At 41.7% G+C, this 20,856-nt stretch overlaps 1 protein-coding gene across 5 annotated transcripts in view; it reads left to right on the top strand.

Annotated features, from left to right (window-relative positions):
* Positions 1-20,856, top strand: part of RAD51B (RAD51 paralog B) — a 386,354-nt gene that overhangs the window by 195,881 nt on the left and 169,617 nt on the right. For 3 of the 5 annotated variants that reach the window (XM_059849716.1, XM_059849718.1, XM_059849715.1), the window contains exon 9: positions 12,387-12,505. In XM_059849716.1, the coding sequence (XP_059705699.1) occupies positions 12,387-12,505 (119 nt within the window). Of the gene's footprint in view, positions 1-12,386; positions 12,506-16,926; positions 17,075-18,045; positions 19,413-20,856 lie in introns of those variants that run through there. The other 2 variants (XM_059849714.1, XM_059849717.1) reach the window with 2 other exon arrangements.

The raw sequence follows: 20,856 nt of genomic DNA, 5'->3' as shown, positions 1-20,856 counted from the left end.
TCAGAAGTTCAGAGTAACAGTAGTATAGAAAGGATAGAAATGTGTCACAATTTAGGGAACAGTCCTTGCAGGGTGCTACTGGCATAGTCATCTGCCAAGTAGCCATTCCTTGGTGCAAGTAAAAAACCAGGGTATTGTTTTTCTCACATGGCATATGGTACTATTTTTATGTGTCTAATAGGACTGTTTATTTCCCGGCTAGGCTGGTGTGACATAGTACTTCCTGCAAATCATTGTTATCATCTTTCGTTTACATGAACACAGCAGCTTTTAAATGCAAGTTTACTCGAATTTCTCAGTGGTCTATCAGCCATTGGCAGCCTGTTGTTTTACAGAGTTAAGCATGCTAACATCTCTGCTTCAGAAATGTTTATCAGAAGGTAGGATTTAAAATTTAAGTGGAACTCCCACAGTTCTCATCCCTCTGGCTTCTGCTGCGGTACCCAGTGATGATCCTTAGCATGGCTGTCCCTCTTTCTTTTATCTTGTCTTTCCAGCTCTTGCTGTGGTAAGAGAATGTCAGAGCCTGTGTGGAGTCTATGATGAGTGAGTCTGAGTTTCTTGCTTCAAGAAAAATCCCTAAAATCCTCTTCTTCATGGGTCTATTCCAGTTCCTATATATCCAGTTGTGGTTTTGGTGAAGGTGCCTATATCCTCATTCATATCCAGAATCATTTTGCCATTATGCACTGCTGAGAATCTGTGCCTTGCAGTCAGTGTTTCTTTAGGGCTGGACAAAGGCAGCCAGCTGTCTCTTCCAAAACTAATTGGGGCAAGTTTGGTTAAATTCCTAAGTTTCAGTCCTGGCTCCATGGGAAGTTCTTAGATCCCTACTCTGTAGAAGATCTAGTATTTTAACATGGCAAAGGATGCCACTGTGCAACCATGAGGCATGTCTAGGGGTCTGTGCCTCAGGGATCCCCTATAACATTTCAGTGTAGCTCATACTAGAAGGTTTATTTTTAACCGAAAAAATAAAACAGCAGCAACAAGGCTGTGCACATGTTTCTGTTGCAGGGTTGTGGAGCTCATGGTTGTACTGCTTATATCTCATATGATGAGATATTAGCTTTCCTAACTGATGGGTGTGGTTGTGCTGGCAAAGTACTTGAAGGAATGTCATTACCTTGTTGGAAATGACATTGGCCATGCAGCAGGGGCCAGTCTCCTGTTACAGTCTGTAACAAGATTGTGCCCAGTGGAGCTGCAGTGCTGGTTCAGCCAGATGTGCCAGCTTCTGCCTGAGATGCAGACCAGACTCCCAGCTGCTGGTAGCTGCTGCCATCTCACAGCACTCTGAGCGAGAGCAGAAATTCCAGCCCTCACCACCTCCCCCAAGCACAGCCCAGGCAGTTATTTTCTGCCTTCTAGGAGTAGCCTGCTGGTTAAGATGCAATTAGTGCTTTGAATTTCCTCACTTCAGATCTTGACCACTGGCTCTGTTAAGTGAGAAGAAATACTTGCAGCCATACATTTTTAAAGTAGATTGATTAGATTCATTCTTGTAGGGGGGAAAATAAAAAAGCATCTAGTGTTTCCATAGCTGCTGTAGGCCAACACTAAACTCCTATAAAATTCCCACTCCTACAAAATTGCTTATACATACATGGGAGATGTTTTGATGAATTTTTTTTAAGTAGATAGAGAGGTTTGCATTGTGAGAAAATGTGTGAATCACTTTAACTCTTTAATTTTTAAAAATTCCCTTTAGATCAGCAGATTCTTGTGGGGGAAAAAAGGTCATCTCTAGATTCAGTTTTATTGTCTGGGCTATTACAGCTGTCATAAATTAATTCTCAAGTTATCTTCTCTGCAAGATAGCTGTATAGTATAACGAATTAAGATTGAGCTCTTTTTTGAAATTTATAATCTTGTTGAAATGACAGAGAGCTCATGTGGCATACAAGGTCATTTACTATGTTATATATAACTTCTTGTTTTCATTTTCTACTGTTCTTGCAGGGAACTAAAAATGTTTTAGACAACAGATGTGGAACACTTAAAATATTTGGAATGTGTGGGAATATACTGAGGGACCACCTGTCCTGCAACGTGAAAGACAGAATTGGTTTGTGAGCATTATTGGTTACTCCTGCAGTGAACAGAAGGACTCATATATTAAAAGTAAAGCAGAATGAAAATTATGGGGGACTAGGCTGGCTTTACTCAAGGAAACATGGGGAACAAAGTTGAATCCACCAGTTAAATGCTTCTTAGTACTTAGTCAACAGTCCACAGTTGAGTTTCCCTTAATAAGTGTAGCCTGGAGCAGTTACTCAGTCTTAGGAAGCTCATGGTTAAGAAGAAAAGAAGCAGAATTTATCTGATTTAACCTAAAATAAGGTTTTTTTATTTATTGTGTGGCTACTTCCACTAGTCAGATCCTATCTATTTAGTTACTAATTAATGATTACAACTAGTAATGACTACATTGGCTATCCTTTGTGAAACCAACAGATCCCCACAAATTATTTACATATTGTAGAAAACTATGGCTTTAATAATAATTGGATTACTAAGGATGTTGAGGTGGTTTGTTCCTGGTGTCTATTTTTCTACACTTTTACTACTTATTGACTAAAGTAAGCAAATGCTATTTTACAGATGAGGGAACAAAGGCACAGATAGGATCAGTATGTAGCATTTGCATTTCTTCATTTGGAGTTCTGGCATGTGAGCACCCCCAGTTCTTTATTATCTTTTTCCTTCAATGATTTTTAAAAAGGAGGATATTAAAACTGAGATGATAGCCACTTCCCTGCCTCAGGGAAGGATTGGGAAGATAGTTAATGTTTATACCATATACCCCCTCTTTCCCTCCCTGCAAGCGTAGGGTGAAACTGCCGTTGCTCTGGTCCCCACGTCAGTGAAAGGGGAAGGTACCACTCAGTGCTTCTGCCCATAGGCGAGCTCTGGCTGGGAAACAGGCAGTGCCTCAAGCTCTGCCTTAAGCATAAAAATGGTACAGGAAATCAGAGAGAAATTCATCCCTTCTTCTATGGACTTTGGAAACAGTGATGTCTGGTTACAGTTAATGGCTCAGGTTCCTCTTTAAATTTTTGGTGTAGGTGTGAAGCTGTCCTTCAAAACCAAAATCTCTGTGTGATAGCACATATCCAGAGTTGGTGAATGAAACAGCTGTTGATGCACTCTCCTGAATAGATTACTAGAAAAGCCAGGACACACATTAACAGTGTTTCCCACAGCAGGTACAATTTTCCCTGGCCTCACATATAATGGTTTTCTTCTGTATTTTATGCAAACAAATTACAGATACTCTGAGAGCCACAACTTTAAATTTCTCAGCCATTTTGCATGCAAAAATCCAGCATTAATGATGCATTTTTATGTTTAGAGTTCTTCATAGTTTGCTGGAGGGAGGTCTTTTTGATTAAAGGAAGCAGGTTTCATTGAGCCAGACTTGAGCTCTGGTCTGTCCTCTTTTTCACCTCCCCTTAGGGCAAAGACCAACAGCTTGAGGGTGACCCCTTCAAGAAGTTTTTACCAAAAAGGAAGATGAGAAAGGCTGGACAGTCTCTTTCTAATGCTCTGCACTGGAGCCAGGAAAAGGCAGCTGTTTCTAGCCTTTCTGATGTTTGGGGTTTTTTGGTTGTTTTTGTTTTTGGGGTGTTTTTTTTCCTTTTCCTGGTGGCTGGGATCTGGGCTTGCTGCCATATCTGTTTGTCTGTCTGTCTCATGTTGTTTTTCTCAGAGAGCTTCAGAGGCCAGTTGCCCATAGTCAGTTGCTGGGAACAGAGGTTGTTCCTTGTATCGTCTTAACTCTCCATGCCAGAATGTTCATGCTTGAATAGGAAACAGCGAGATCTGTCAAAATAGCCCTTTTCTTTAGGGCTTTGAGGCTGCATTCTCCATGGCCATCTGTTCCCTTTCACCCTTTTGGACAATGTTGCTATTTGAAACGAACCACTCTTTGCTCTCTCTCTTTCCCTTTGCCCTCCCCCTGCCCCCCCAAATCTGGGGAAAAAAATTGTTTCTGGCCCTGACTGGCCTCTGGAGGATTCAACCATTTTTTAGTCCAAGGATTAAAAGTGATATTTTGCAATTTTTTTTATTTTTCACTGGCTTTAAAAAATTTAATACATCTCAGGAGAGAAGAGTCACTGCAGTCAAAAGATCATTTTGGATTTATGCATTAGTCTCCACAGAGCACTTTGGTGTCTTGTCGCTGCCTGATGCAGACTACCGTGAAAATTTGGCACATCTTGGAATATTTTGCATTCTAGCCAGAGCGGAAGGAACCTCCTATAGTTAAGGGTGTATGGCTGTTTCCCTTCTAACCCTCTGTCATCAGTCAGAAAAGCTTATGGGGATGAAATTTTCCAGTCTTGGTTGTTGTCCAAAATTGAATTGATTTGCTTAATTCAGATAAAGTAAGTAATTCCTTTTTGAGAATGAGATGAAGTAAAAAAGCCTACACCTCCTCTGCTTCAGGATGGGCAACTGTGCCGTGAAGAGAGGGACTGACTAGCTGGGAAACTCCTGGAAAGTCTGTGTCAGTTAGAGAGTGAATCCAGACCCCTGTAATCGTCAGTCACTTTAACATCCTGCATGTTTTATACTGCCTCTGTGTGTGTGTCTAAGTACATAAATAAATATGTATTTTCAGCTTTGGAGATGAGTCAGTTCTGAACAGTGAGCCCTGGGGTGTCTGCATGTACCAAAATGTTTTGTCATACATGTTATAGTGAGAGAGAACATTTCTATACATTTTCTATACATGGGTATATTGGCTGTGCAATAATAAAAAAGTGAAAGTGCCCAATTAATTTATGTTCAGAAGCTACTCCAAGCTGTGTTTTGAAGGTGCTCTGAGGACTCAGATGCATCTGCTAGGTCTATATGTAAGGTTTGATGGGCCAGCCCAGAAGACACTTTGTGAGAGAAGAGGTTGCATCCTTCATCTTGTGTCAGGAACCACTCTGTGCTGAGAAATGGATACAGCTAGAGAAACCTGCACTGGCAAGTGCTGACTTGTGGGTAAATACCAGCTAAGAGATGCCACAGTCAACCATGATGATACCCACCGTGAGAAATAATTGAATCTGTTGTGTTTGAAAGGCAGAGTTGAAATTGCACATAACGGTTTTTTACATTTAATATTTTCTAACTTTTATGTTCTTATTCATACAACCAAAACATTCTTCCAGTTCAGTTTTTGTGATTGATAGTATTAAGCATTTGGCCAAATCTGAACTCCAGATGTGAACAGCTGTAATTTGCAAACAGTCATCTCTAGCCCCCAAATGTTTGGCTGACCTCTGTTTCCATGTTGCAGGCTGAAGGGGGATTGCTTCCTTCTGGAGTTTCAGTTTTGATAACTCTGGCTCATGATTCAAGCTTTACAGTTCTAAGATTGTTGTTTTTATTTACACCTAGAGGGAATTCTTGCAACTCTAATGTATGGGACCAGTGTTAAGAATGCTGAAGGCTAAATTTTCAAAGAAATTATGCTGGTAATCATGCAAAGTAAAGCAGTTTGCCCAGTTTGAATTGCAACCTTCACCTGAAGTACTGTTTAACACTGCTTTTTAAACGTATTCCTTGTGGTCATCAGCTCACTGTGGAGTTTTTGTTATTGCATGTTTCAACTCGCTGTATAAAGAAGTTGTCACTAAATTTGAAAATTATTTGGAAAGATACTACTAAAAGATACTGCTAAAATACTCCTGTGCTCAGGAGTAAAAAGGACATAGACTTTATTCACTAGTTCGAAGCCATGTTACTAGGCTGTGATCAGAAATTGTTATTCATTTAGACATTTTATGCTGAGTATGTTGAGAAAATGCACCTCAGTGTAGGCTGACTGTCAGCACTAGTGTTCATTGAGCAAACTCAGGTGCTGGCAGGGACCATGCTGTAGCAGCACAATGCTCCCTGTGGCTTCTTAGCAGAATATATTTACCAAGGAGGATGTCAGTGCTATTGAAAACTAGCTTGCATACACCCACTGTCCTTTTCTGTCTGCCATGTGGGCACACAGCATCAGCCCACTCCTCGGGAGATGGGCAGCCATGTCAGAAACACCCTGGGTAAATTAGTGCTAATTGGTGCTTTTATTGGCCACTTTGCTGGAGAACTCATTGTGCAAGAGAAACTGGACTCTCTCTCCCTGCTACCCCCATCGTGCTGCTGCACTGTGACTCTGAATTTAAGGTTCATTTGCAGGCTGGGGTGCTGCTGCTTTTGCCTGCACTGTGACAGTTTCCTGGGTATGAGAGCTAAATTGCCGTGACACTGTTTCTTCACCAAGACGTATTTTGTGGAAAAAAAATTGTAGACTGTGGGAATAATCTGCCTCTCAGACTGCAGAATCTTAACACGACCATATTGCTGTGAAGTGCATTCTGAAACTCACTGCAGTTTCAGAGCTGTATCTCACTCTCCTCCCCCAGCTGTATTAGCTTTTGTTCTGCCTTTCTGGGATTCAGCCATCCAGGCTTCCAGGCTTCAGGCTGTTATGGAGGGGTGAGTGTGACAGCAGGCTTATTCAATTCTGGTCTGGAAAGTTTGGAAGTGGCAAATCCAGATGATGAGTAAACACTAGCAGAGAGTGATGAAGTTAAGCAGCTGAGATGAACCATCCTGGGAAAATCAGATATGATAATGCCATGGCTGTGTAGGTCAGAGGGTTGAGGCTTGCAGCATGCAAGGCTTCAGTTGCTCTGATAGTGGGATTCTAAATCTCATTTCTTTATTCAAGCCTTCAGGGACCTACATACATGTAATTCTAGCATTCTGCCCATTCCCTCCTACATACCTTCTGATTAATATCATGATCTGTTTAATTCCCTGAGGGAACTTAAGCAAAAAAAAATTACAGCAATGACTTGTAGCATGATTGGTGAGGTGATAATTAAAAGCATTTTCTGGATCACAGGGCCCTAGCATTGCCAGATGCCACAATTGGGCAAGCTTTTGTTTTTTAACCTATGTATCCTTTATATGTGCAGGCAGGCAAAATGCCAGAACTGGGTTGTTTAGGGTTTTTTTTCCCCTCCCTTAACTCAATGGTTTGTGATTTTATTGTCTAGTCTTGAAGAGACAGGAAGAAGTGACTGCATAGTAGTGGTTCAAAGAAGAAGCTACTTTAAGTTTTAATGATGAGCAATGTGGGAAAGAATTCTGGATACTGAGAGAGTGGTGTAAATTAGCATAATTTTAGATTTTAGAAAAGGAAGGAATTTCTCAAAGACTGCTGTTAGAGGAGGGAGGTTTAGCTGAGGGATAAAAAATTTATCCTTGGTTACAGAAAGGAATTGACTTAACTGCTTTCTTCTACTTGCGCTTCACCATCCCTCCCACCAAATCACTGCTTGTTCTCTCATTTGCAGTAGCACTGCAGCAATGACAGAGAGGTGGAAACTCACCACTTTGTGATGTGGTGTCAGGCAACAGAGGCAGAACATTTTCACCAGTAAAAAGAAATATCTGTTCCCAAGGCTCTCAACTCCACAGTTCCCTGATTTGGGCCCTGTTTCAGGTGCTGTAAACCACCAGCTGTCTTCCCACCTCCACAGATCTCCTGAGACCTGATTGTTTTGGTCACGGCTAGTAGATTGTCTGGCAAGAAATCAGAACAGCTGGATTTTTTTAATGTCTTAATGTTAATTCCTTTTTTAGGTCATCAGGCAGGAGTCTCAGTACTAGCATATGTGTATCTCTCTTTCTCAACTCAGAGGAGAATTGACATGAGCTCACCAATAAGTTCAGTGAGGGAATGAGATCTTCCGGTGTAAACCATACTGGTAACAGTAGGCAGGCTGGTGTGGGATTAAAAGTAAGCCAGCATCTCTCCAATTCTCTGATGGACCCTTCCTAAATTTTGAGCTGTATAAAGGTCCCTGCTGATTTTTGGGGGGTAAAATAAAGGTCAACATTACTTATTTGAAAAAACTTCTAATGTTTCATGAAGAATACTCAAAGTCCTTATTTATGCACAGTTTTTCTAGTCTGTCACGTATTTTGGTGTATTTCCCTCATCCCTTAGGGAAGATTCATTGTAAGTGGTGAATAATCATCAGCAGCTAAGAGACTTGTAATCTGCAGTTCTCATAAAAAGATGATCTTTAGGTCAGGGGCTATCTTTTTGTTCTCTATTTGTCTAGTGGTTTGCATCTTGAAGATGAGAGCTCTAGGAGTTGTTGCAATGGGAATAATGAATGACTGGGAACAAAAACAGCAAAAAGGACCTTAATCTTGGTCTAATATCAGATTAACCATATAAAAATCACCCAGAGTGTGTACACATAAAGACATAAATATGATAAACAAAAAAGTGTGAAAACTCACCTGTTTGGAGCATATGAGATAAATGAACTCTGTTCTCCAAAAAGAGAAGTGAGCTCATTCCCTTTCTATTGCATTCACTGCTGACTCCATCAGAACTTTGCACCTGGAGTCTGTAACAGGCAGGTTTTGGTCTCGTGGTGATGACAATGGCTGAATCGAACAGCCTGTTTAGTGTAACCTCAAGTCAGCACATAACACATTTGGGTTTTTTTCTAAACTGGGGATTAGTAGGGGTTTACACTTAATTGCTTTGTTTGCTAAGTATATTTTGATGACTGTGCTATGAAAAAAAAGGAAAACTAAATTACATGTCATTGATTACTGAACAACTCCAAATGGCAGATAAAATATTTCTACTTAATTGAAATTTGAAGTAAAATAGAATAATCAGGGGGGGAGGGGGGGGTGTAGTTTGTAAAGATTTAGAACTAGGAGGTTTTAGAAGTAAAACTGCCAGATTCCTTCTCATAATAAAAGGGCGAGCATAAGCATTTTAAAAGTTAGCATTTTCCCATGGCTAGTCTTGTGGCCAAGCTTGATCTCTGACAGCAGCAACTGTTTTTCCTGCCATGTGTCCTAAATAACAAGAGTCTATGAAGTCAGTAGTGTGCCTTGAGACACACCTTAGCTGAGCGGTGCAGAGAGTGAGACGGTCACCACTGTAGGGTAAGAGAATGAGAATCACATTTTGATTTAAGTAAAAGCTGTGGAGAAGGGCTGAAAAGGGCAGAAGGCAGCAGTGGGAGTTTGTAGAGCACTGTGGTTAGTTACTTCACAGATAGTTTGTCCTGTGGGTTGTTTTTTATTGTGTGATGGGTTTTTCCACCGCTGGGTATTTTTATACTTGTACTTTCTGAATAGGTGACGATGGAAAAATAGATTAGGGCTTGAAGGGGATTTTTTCTTTTTCTTCAGGTTGATTGTTAGATATCTGCACCAAAAATACAGACTAAATGCAATGCAGGTGAAAAGTAGTGGTCTTTGAGCTCTGCCAGTGAACCGGAAAGCTGCACAGCCTGAGTGAGAGGCCAAGTACTTTCATTCTTATTGCATGGCATGCTGTTTTTGTTGAGCTCAGTAGTTTAATTCTTTATAAATATTTTCTTTGTACTTACAGGGAGATTTTTTCCTTCTTTTTGATAGGCCAGGCTTTTATCAAGATGGTTTGATGTTGAGATTTGAAAGATTTGGGAATTTGTTTCTTCACTGCTTTGTTATTTCACTGTCATTTAGTTCATCAATCCATTTTTAACATTTGATGAGATAATATTTTCCAATTGCCAATTGATAGACATTGCAAAGGGCCCAGTGTTGGGGATGAACTTGCCAGGCAATGACACATCCATCTGGGAATAAAAAATATTGCTATGTGAGAATGTGGACAAGGTGGAACTAATTGTTCTGTGCAGTTACACCAACAAGGAACGTGTTGGGTTTTTTTTTAATCAAGACTATAGTCACATTCTGCCTGCACAGACTTCTTGCAATAAAAAAGACTGTTTTAGGACATTTGTTTCATTTGATTCAAGATACTGATCTAGTTATCCAAATTTTCCTTAGATAAGAAACTAATGGAACTGAAGTATCTTTATGACTAAATTGCCTCCCAACATACTTGCAACAACTGGGACTTGCTTACATGAGGATTTAGTCTCTAAAATGTATCACCTTAAATGTAGAGGACAAGAAGGTCTTTGAGACCAGCTCTGTATTTGCAATGCTCTGGTTGGGCGTAGCAGAATAATCCCAGAAGCACTATTGAGATGAATAGATTTAATCCTGCTGTTCCCTCCAGTGAAAAATGGAAGGTGAAATAAAACCACTTTCCCCATCCTGCCTATATGTGTCATTTCTCTCAGTGACAGGGACTTATAGAAAGTTTGTTTTGATTGCATTGATAGGCAGAAACAAAATGAATCTAGTTCTCATGTATAAGTAGGGCCAGGTGTTGTGCCCAGTTCTACTGACAGTTCCTTCCTGGGCATTGGAGCTCAGTGCAAGCCTCTTCTGCTTGGAAGCAGCACTGCAGGCCACAGCTGAAGAATCACCCTTTCTTCTTTGTTTTCCCCTGGTTGTGGAGAGGCATTTACTTTGCATTTGACTCAGACCACAAGCAGCTTTATTTTCACTTGTGACAGCTGTTCAGTGAGAGTGAAGCAGCCAGTTCCTCCTCTGTGTTTGCAGTCCAGAACAGATACGGTGTCTGCTGGTGTCTCTGCCAGTGCTCTGAAAAGTTCACTTTCACAGGAGACAGTGGAACAGGCATCTCATACAGTCCTTGGCCTGTCTGCTTTGAAGATTAGTTTCATGCTATTTTTTTTGTGTGTGTGAGAAAGGAGGGAGTGTTTACAGGAATTGAAATCACCCATTTTACTAGAGATGGACCTGATACAGAAAGCAGGGAGTTGTTCAGACATCTTCTTCCAGACTTCTAACATTCACCTTCACCTCCCCATGCTCGGATCCCATCTCTGTGCTTCTGGACACCCACTCCCTTGCTACATGCATCTACTGAGAAGTCACCTTTCTCTCATCTGTCTCTCAGCTCTGTTTTCTTACTTTCCCTAATCCCTGAACTCCCTGTATCACCTGTGTCATGAACAGCAACCATGATGCCAGCAGTGGCTGGAGTAAGAACTGGCTTTAAGCCCACGGGAGACACTGGAACTGCTGCCCATCAGCTGACTGCACATGGTAGGTGCTGTGGAAGCATCTACCCCACAGCATGGATAAGCACTCCGTACCACTCTGCCATGGTTCAGCTTGGAGAGTTTGGGGACCTCTGAGCAGAGACCACTCTTATAAGCCTGTTTTCTTCTTGGGCCAGTGTTGGTGTGATACTCCCATCTCTAAGCATGAAAACATCAGGGTTTGGAAGCACAAGGCAATGCATGCTGGAAAAAAAATCACTCTCTCTGAACAGTATTATTTATCCACTTCCTTTGTCCAGTTCATTAATGTCTAAGTAGTGGTTGAAATAACAGAAAAGATAAGTCCAAGGTTTTTTTAAGGCCATGTTTCAACATAAATCTGTTTCTTAACATATCCTCTTTCCTTCCTCTGAGACATTTACTATCTTTTAGTGTTTAGAACAAGAAGAAAGAATGCAGCACATGTTGTCACTGCCCTTGAACTTTGCAAAGCTGGCGCTGCTCCCTCCTGTTTGCTTCAGTTCTTGTTGTACCTCTATATCTGCCTCATGCCTCAGTTCGCAGGAGGATCCCATAAAATGGAAACCTTTCCAGTGAGGCATTCCCCTTCATCTTGCAAAAAGTCTTTGCTGTAAATTTGCTCCAGGTTTACTAACTGCTTTGCACCAAAGTCATAAATTTTAATAACTTCACAGAAGAGGATTTGCCCTCTTCAGATAGGGGCTGACACAGTATGGTACAGTGTGCTTTCTCCTGTATAAGAAAATAAAATAAATTACAGCAATTAGCTTGTCCTGTCACAAACCTTACACATTTCTGTTCACTCTGGGACAGGTTTTAGGCCTGAAGGAATGCAGAATTAGGAATTGCTGAGGAGTGATATCTCCATAGCATAATAGCAGCATGTTCCAGACATTTAACCATTTAAATGCCAGGCTCAGGATTGCAACAACAATATGTTACTCCTTCTGTTACATAATAACAGATACATGGTTTGAGGGAAGTTTGGGTGTGAATTTTGTGGCTGTTTTATGCCAACATTAGCTATTTCTGGAAGGTCTGGGCCCTTTGTAGTGAGGAGCCCACAAGCAGGGGTGCATGAATTGCTTCTTGGTGGTGTGGAATGGTGGCTCCCAGCTCTAAACAGGGGTACAGGGGGGTACAGTTACATCAGCAACATCTCCTTAATTCTTGGCACTTATCGTTGATGTCAGAGGGCGAGATGGAGAACTCACACTACAACTGTGAGATGCATAAAATTATGCATCAGAAAGGTAGGAAATCAATGCAACAGTGCTATCTCTTAAGTGCTATTTGTAATTACCTAGCTTAGAGAAGAATAATCTGTGATGTCTAATGAAGTTTCAAGGCTGAACCCTTTTCTGTGCCGGAGTCCTGATGAAGTTTCTCTCTGTTTATCTTTAGGATCTTCTGTGAGTGGGAAGAGGGATTCTGCTTATGTGACAGCAGCCCTTGGCAACACGTGGAGTCACAGCGTCAACACCAGGCTCATACTACAATACCATGACTTGCCAACAAGACAGGTGAGACCTTAACAGCAAAGAGAATTTAAATAAAGCTACACCAGCAGTGCTTGGTCAGATGGGCTGTGTCCTTCAGCCTCTCTGGTTATGATACATGTGTTGAGAACTTGGCAGTTGAAAGCCCAGTTGCTTATTTGGGGTGGAGGTCAGTCAGTGTCCTTTGTTTTTAAGGGATGACCAGCACTCCAGTGCCTCCATGTATTAGGGTGGGCCTGAGTCACAGTTGGTACAGATGTACAAGTTTCTTGAGCCTTTAGTGCGTTCTACATCGTGGAGATGAAAGGTAATCCATGATGAAAGGTAATCCTTAAAGTGCTTTCTTCCACAGGAATTTTAGGACAGGAAAAACCTAGTCTTTTCACTGCCATGAGTGTTTTGCTGTCATGCTGTCCACTCTTTGTGCCCAATTTCAGCTGTGACTGTTAGGACAGGGAGCACTCTCTTTTCTGTGGCTGGTGTTTGTGAGTAGAAGCTTGCTGCCTGCACCAGCAAGCTTAACTTTGAGCAGTAAGTACAGTACCAATTTCCCACAAGTATGCCTGCAAATAGAAGAACAGTCACCCTTTTCACTGAGAGACTTTATGCTTTTAAGTGAAACATAGTAGCATCGTTTACTGCAATCTTCACCTCAAAATTTAAAAAACTAAAAAACTGAGAGACGAGACATTTGGGATATGATTGAGGGAATGACTTTTTTTTGTTGTTTTTAAAACCATCATAATACATGATTTCATCTGTCCCTTGGGATATCTGTGGTTATAATCTCTTTTGGCTTTGTCTGTTCTGTTTTTGCATTGATGTAACTCTTTCCAAAGGCTGTGACCCTCAGTCCTAATGTTATTGATTTCCTGCCAGTTAAAGTAGAGAGCTGTCAGAAAATTGCTACATGATATTTGTACCATCTTACTCCTATACCACTACTACCCATGTGCATTCAGGTTGGTGCTCCTGGGTTTACTGTCACCTCACAAAGTTTCTCACGTTTAAATTGCAGTCTTTAGAGCCAGAGGAGAGGAAGCCATCCTCTCCTAGAGGATTTGAGAATTACTTATTAGAAGTAATTATAATGATAGCACTCCTGTTTCTTCAGTAGATGTGGACACTTTGACTACTTCGAAGGAGTAGTCCTCTGGACTTTGAAGTAGAAGGTTAAGTGTGTCAAATGCAGCTAGAAAAGGCACCTTCTGTACTCACTTCTAAAGGCAATACATAGAAATATACTGTTACTGCTGCTGGTCTTAGAAATGTTCTTATGCACTGCCTCATATTCTGCTCTGTAACAAGTTCTCCTTTTTTACAGAAATACTAAGTTTGCAAGATACAAAGCTGTTCATAAATTTCCTGGATCACTTCAGTGTTACATGAGAGGTGGAGTTGGCAGAGGGTAAAGGGCAGAAACTGGGCTCTGTGCTACTTCATGATGCACAAAGTCAGTTAAAACAGATTAAGAAAATTCCTCTGGTAGTGGAAAAAGGGAGACAGCTTTCCTCAAGAACATTCAGATATTACATATAGGTTTTCCGAATTTTTTTTTTTTTGAGAAGGAATAGATCACAAATGTATGAAAAGTTGTGTTCAAGCCTTGGAAATTATGATCTGCTTAACAGAATTTTCCTCTCTTCTTTGCTGGATTTATCAGGTGCACCACCTTGATTATAAGTGAAGCTATGTGCTCACCCTTTTTTTTATAAAGCAGAGGAACTAAAGCTACAGAGAAAAAAAAACAACCCTAAAGTAAATGTTAGTATATATTATTAAAACCAAAATAATTTGAAATAGAAGTGTGATATAAATAGTGATGTGCCTGTGAAGTCCATGACTGAAATATGTCCATGATGTCCTGTAGGTATTTTCCTATTGCTGATATTTGTGTCCTTTTTCCAGATAAATTCTCGTTTCTTAAACTCATAAAAATATTTCAGCTAGACTTGCAGTTTCCAGTTAGAGGAAGGCATCTGGAGTTACCCTACCTATGGCAGCCTGTATTGATCAAATTACTATCATTTTACACACATATGCTCCTTTATAATTGCTTTAGACCCACTTTCAGAAATGAACTGTGAATAAAGGTGCCTCAGTTCTTGAGATGCCATTTCAGTCATCGTAAAGTGCTTCTGCCCGGAGGTATTAGATATCAGTGCTTTGAAAGCCAGCACTTTTTAAGGAAGCTTAACAGGAAGATTTAAAAATTATCAAGTCAGTAATCACATTTACAAATTCTCATACTTAAAAAAAAAAAAAAAAGCCAAAAAAACCCCCCAACAAGCCAAGGAAAAAAGCCCCCCCCCCCCCCCCCCCCCAAAAAAAAAAACACAAAAAACCCCAACCAAATCCTTGTGATTATCTATAGTCTTGGTTTTAAAGTGCAATTCTGCCCCAGGGTATCACTGAAAGCACACAGTTGGTCTGGAGATTAGGGTGAAAAGTAGTTTCAAAACCAAGTTTTTCCTGCTTTTCCACATTTGTAACCTTGCAGAATCAATACTGTATAAAGAATGAGCTGTGTTTCCATAGAATCATAGAAACTTCATATAGTTGATGATTGCCCATCTCTAATTTGTCAAGGTCTCTCTGCAGGGCCTCCATGCCCCTTAGGGACTCAAGACTCCTGACAATTCAGTGGCATTGGCAAACTTACATAGTGTCCCTTTGAATCCTGTGTCCCAGTCATTAATGGAGATGCTGAGGATGGAGCCTGCAGAGCCCCACTGGGGATGGGTCCCCACTCTGATGTCACTCTACTCACTACAGCTCTGTGGGCCTGACCTGTGAGCCAGTTGCTCACCCAGTACATGATGTATTTATCCATCTGTGGCCTGGACAATTTGTCTGAAAGGATACTGAGAGCTTTGCAGAAGGCCAAGAGGATTACATCTGCTGGCTTTCCTAGGTCTTTTTGGTGGGTTCCCCTGTTCTAGAAGGAAATCAGGTTCAACAAGCAGGACTTTCCCCTTATGGAGCCCTGCTGGCTGTGATCAACGACTGCATTGTGAAAAACACTTCCAGGTGTTTTTCAGCACTTCCCAGAATAATCTTTTCCATGATTTTACCAGGCACTGAATTGAGACCGCCAGGCCTATAGTTTCTGAGGCCCTCCTTCCTGGCCTTCTTGAAAATCAGGATAATGTTTGCCAGCTTCCTGTCAGCTGGGACATCTCAGGATTCCCAAGACTGCTGAAAATCATTGAGACAGGCTTTGTGATGACATCAGCTAGCTCCTCAGACTATGAGTCTGAGTCTCTATGAGTCCCATCAGGCCTCATAGATTTGTAGGGATCCAGCTGAAGCAGCAGATCCCACACAATTTCAGGATCAGCTGGGAATTGATCATTCTGGCAGTCATGGTCCTCTAGCTCAGGACTAGAGGCCTCCGTGGCACATCATCCATGTTGAAGATGGAGGCAAAGAATGTATTTAAACACCTCTGCCTTGTCCACGTCCTTGTTTGTGAGGTTGACAATCCTCATCCTGTAATGGGATGAAGTTATTTCTGTGCTGCCTTTTGCCACCAATGTATTTGAAAAAAACTCTTTGTATTGTCCCCCACAGGTCTGGCCTGCTTAATCTCCAATTGAGCTTTGACCAGACAAATTTTTCCCCTACCATGGCCAATAGCACTTCTGTATTCTTCCCATGTCACCTGACCTTGCTTCCCCTTTTCCTTCCAAAGGGGATACAATTTGGTTTCTCAAAAAGTAAAATTAATTCTTCAGTCAGTCACTTCATCTCCAGAATATTCTCTTCCTGAATCTGCTTTCTCTCTTTCTTTCCCTGGAGGAGCTGGAGTGGTGGTGACAGTCTGAGAGACTTTCCCTCATGTCTGACTTCCAAGGTAGTAGAGCTAGCGTGCCAATCCTTGCTGCAGAATGGCACCCATCAAGAGAAAAAGCACCTCTTGAGAAGCACTGGGCCAAGGGTGGTATCCTTCCAAACACAGAGTGATACTGTGATTGTTCAGGAGGATTCAAGCTGTTTTCCAGAGCTGTGGTATCTCCTGGACAGCCCACTGGGCTGCTAGATGCTTGTTCTTAGTCACGCAGTATTTGTTTCTGGGAAAACTCACGGACACAGTCCCTGTTCCTGAAACCTTGGGGAATGCCAGGGCAGCAGGTGGCAGAGCAAGTATGTAACAAACCTTAGGAAACTGAACACAGAATTCCTACACGGTTGGGATTTTTTTATATGTTAAGTAAAAAATTTATTTTGTTTGTCCGGTAGATATTTTCCAGCCAACTATCCCTTTTTCCACCCCACCCTTCCTACGTCTGGTGAACATTAATAAGACAGCAGCCAGTTCAGCAAAGTAATGAAATTTCTGGGATGTTCTGCCTGCCTGAAAATCAGTTAGGTTTGCTTTATTGCTAGGAGAGGAACAGCTTTCTGAACAAACAGATGAACTTTGCTCTTTTGCTTCCTTCTAGAAGCCAGGGTTCTGGTTTTTGTTTCCTCCAGGACAGAAGCAGCGCCACTGGGGGAGGGCCAAAAGAAATTTCCAGTCTGCATTTAAATTCATTTATGTCACCAAAATCCAGAAGCATGGACAACTGCAGGAGACTTTTAGCTACAGAGGTGGGTCTGAGCTGCATAGTTTCAACAGCAGAACAGTGGCATAAGAACATGTGAGAACATGGGAAAAGTTAATTTTTTCGCACAAATACCTTCATGAAGGGAATTATCTTTATGGATACTGATACTTTGCTCTCCCTAAAAGCACTCTTTTAAGTAGCTAACCATGACATTTGTTTTCCTGAAATGCATACATAAACATGCAGACTCTTTGAGTTTGGGCCAAAACCAACAGGGCTGCACTAGAAACTATCAGACTCCTCAGTTACCCCTATGTATATAATTATCCTTCTTTCCTGAACTGGAGTCAGCAGGCTTTAAGATTACTGTTTTTCATGTATTCTCAGCTGTCTTTGGTAGGGTTAAATACATTGCCACGCTATATTTAACGTTTTGTTCTTGTCCATTGGAGGCAGGATGCTGGATTAAATGAGACAGTGCCCAGATCTGGTATGGCAGCTTCTGTGGGCCTGGTTTATTTTATAATTTTCAAGGGATTGGTGAGACTCATAGCATTGTGTTAATCTCTGTAACACATTTTGAAATTCTCAGAGGAAAAATACATATAGAAGTGTTATAGCAAGCCAGTGCTTTCCTGTGGTATTTTCAAGAAAGAGCATTTAGAATCACAGAATCACACAGGTTGGAACCTTTAAGATCATGGAGTTCAACCATTAACCCAAGTCCACGACTGTACCATGTCCCCAAGTACCGCATCTACATGTCTTTTAAATACCTTCAGGGATGGAAACTCCATCACTTCCCTGAGCAGCCTGTCCCCATGCTTGACAACCCTTTCTAATGTGAAAACATTCTTCCTAACACCCAATCTAAAACTCCCTTGGGGCAACCTGAGGCCATTTCCTCTTTTCCAATCACATGTTACCTGGGAGAAGAGACCAACCTCTACCCACCTACAACCTCCTTTCAGGGAGTTGTAGAGAGCAATGAACTCTGAATCTTCTTTTCTCCAGGCTGAACAAGTCCAGCTCCCTCAGACACTCCTCATCAGCTCCAGACCCTTCACCAGCCTTGTTGCCCTTCTCTGGACCCTTCCAGCGCCTCAATGTTCTTCTTATATGGAGGAGCCCAAACAGGACACAGGATTTGTGGTGTAGCCTCATCAGTGCTGAGTACAGGGGGACGATCACTGCCCTGGTCCTGCTGGCCGCACTGTTCCTGATACAGTCCAGGATGCCACTGGCCTTCTTGGCCACCAGGACTGCTGGATCATTCAGCTTCTGTCAACCAGCACCCCCAGCTACTCTTCTCCCAGCCTGTATCATTGCCTGGGGTTGTTGTGATGCAAGTGCAGAACCCAGCACTTCACCTTATTGAATGTCACATAACTGGCCCATCAATCCAGCCTGTCCAGGTCCCTCTGCAGAGCATTCCTACCCTCCAGTGGATCAACACTCCTGCCCAAGTTGCTGTTGCCTGCAAAAAGTGGTGGTGCACGTTTTCCTTTTGTCCAGAGAATTGATGAAGGCATTAAATAGGTCTTGCCCTAATACTGAGCCCTGGGGAGCACCACTGGTGGCTGGTCACCAACTGGACTTTGCACCATGCACTACCTCTCTCTGGGCCCAGCCACCCAGACAGTGTATCACCTAGCCACCAGTACACCTATCTGCACCATGGCAAGCCAATTTCTCCATGAGAATGCTGTGGGAAACAGTGTCAAAAGCTCTACTAAAGTCTAGGTAGTGACATCCACAGATATTACTTCATCCACCCAGCAGGTCACTTGTCATAGAAAGAGATCAGGTTGGTCAAGCAGGACCTGCCTTTCACAAACCCATGCTGTCTGGGACTGGCCCCCTGGTTGTCCTGCATGTGTTGTGTGCTGGTGCTCAGGATGGTCTGCTCCATGAGCTTCCCCAGCACCAAGGTCAGGATGACAGGCCTGTAGTTCCCAGGTGCTCCTCTGGCCCTTGTAGATGGTGCCACGTTTGCCAGGTTACCCCGGGTGACCAGGGCTGCAGGTAACTGATGGGCAGGGGCTCACTGAGCTCTTCCGACAGCTCCCGCAGCACTCTTGGGTGGCTCCCACCTGGCCCTGCAGACCCGTGTGTGTCTAGGTGTCAAAGCAGCTCACTGGGCATTTCCCCTTGGGTTATGGGAGCTTCATTCTACTCCACATCCACGTCTTCCAGATCAGGGAATATCTGGAGAAAAACTGGTTTTAGGATTGAGATATGGACTGAAGCTTTTAAGCTGTGCTAAGTGAGCTGTTGGGCAGGAATTTTCCTGGTAAAATGGTAAAGTGTGCAGGTAAAGTGTTTCAAATGCATAAGTGTGTGGTGGTGACTCATTCTCAATAAAACAAAACAGAACAAAACCCCCTTATCTCGCTCAGACTAATGCCAGACATAACTTTTGTTGTGTCCTTGGTTACAGACCAGCTGTTTCATCTTGCTCTGCTTACTATCATATGAATAAGCCCTGAATAAGCATTCCAAAATGACTGTGGTGAAGTAACCCTGGTACTTGCTGGATGGGGGGAGTAAAGGGGAGTGAGGATTATGTTTTACATTTATGAGATTTCCAGTTATTTACCTTACATTTTTTTATCATATTAGTAAAGAAGTTCTTTCCAAATATACAGATATTTGGCTGTAACTTCACCAGGCTATTGGAAATGTTGAAAAGTATCTGTTCTGAGCCATCATCTTATATAATATGCTTATCATATGGAAAGTAAATTCTGTAAAAACACAAATAAATATTTTTATAATTCTTTTTAGGATAAAAGTGATGGTGGGGAGTCATGCAAGGAAAAAAATAATAGGAAACTTTACAGAAAAGTAGATTTTTTTTCAGGTGAGATTAATTTTTTACCATTCTCCATTATGTTTCTTTTGAAAAAAGAGCTGTGAAACAACTGCAGAAGCACATATTCAAATTCTGCAAACCCTTCAATGTAAAGAAATGGTTTTTTCCTAGGATGCACATTTACTTCAGAGACTTTTGCCTCACCTCAACTATCAATTGAATATTTTGAATCAGGACACAATATTGTTATGGCTTTAAATTTCCATGCATATTTACGAACCACATCCTTAAAAATACATAAATAAGCTTGTGGGTTTTTTTCTGATTGAAGTGCTGTCGACTGATAACCCTTATGACAGAAGTCTTTTGCTCATCCATAGATCATATACAAGCATAAGCAGCAATATAATCTTGAATAGCATGAGAACAGTATGAAACTGGACACAAGGCACAACTGCAGCATAAACAGATGGTTATCAACATAGCACAATTCTGACTTAATCCAGCAAAGTGCCAAATGAAAGGATGCCAGAAAAACAGCGACGGTTCATTAACAAGTGTTTGGAGCTCAGACATCACCAGGTGACTTACTTGGCTGACCTGAGTGTTTGTTCATGTCTCTCTTTGCAGCAAACCTCCTTCTTAATGAACTTTTGGGGGGTGGTCATACAATGTAGCCATCACTGGAGCCCTGTCTACATTAAATGGGTCGGGATTCTGCATGTATGGCCCTCTCCTGTTAACAGGACACTTTTAAAGAGAAATGTTTCCATCATTCTTGAACAAGAATTCACTTACTCAGGTGCTTGTAAAACACTAATCAATTTATTATCTAGGAATCTAAATAGAAATCAAAAGGCTCTATGTCAAATAAATAGAAAAGACCAGAAGAAACCTTGAAATAGTTCATCTTGTTCTCTTCTCTGTTATTTCTTTAATAAGTACTGCAAGTTTTCTTAATGAGGATTATTCTACTGTCAGAGCTGTACAAGCTTCAAACTCACTCACCT

The sequence above is a fragment of the Haemorhous mexicanus genome, chromosome 6, assembly GCF_027477595.1.
Source record: "Haemorhous mexicanus isolate bHaeMex1 chromosome 6, bHaeMex1.pri, whole genome shotgun sequence".
In the NCBI taxonomy this organism is placed as follows: domain Eukaryota; kingdom Metazoa; phylum Chordata; class Aves; order Passeriformes; family Fringillidae; genus Haemorhous; species Haemorhous mexicanus.
The sequence above is the reverse complement of the archived record's forward strand: the minus strand, read 5'-3'. Positions and strand labels throughout refer to the sequence as shown.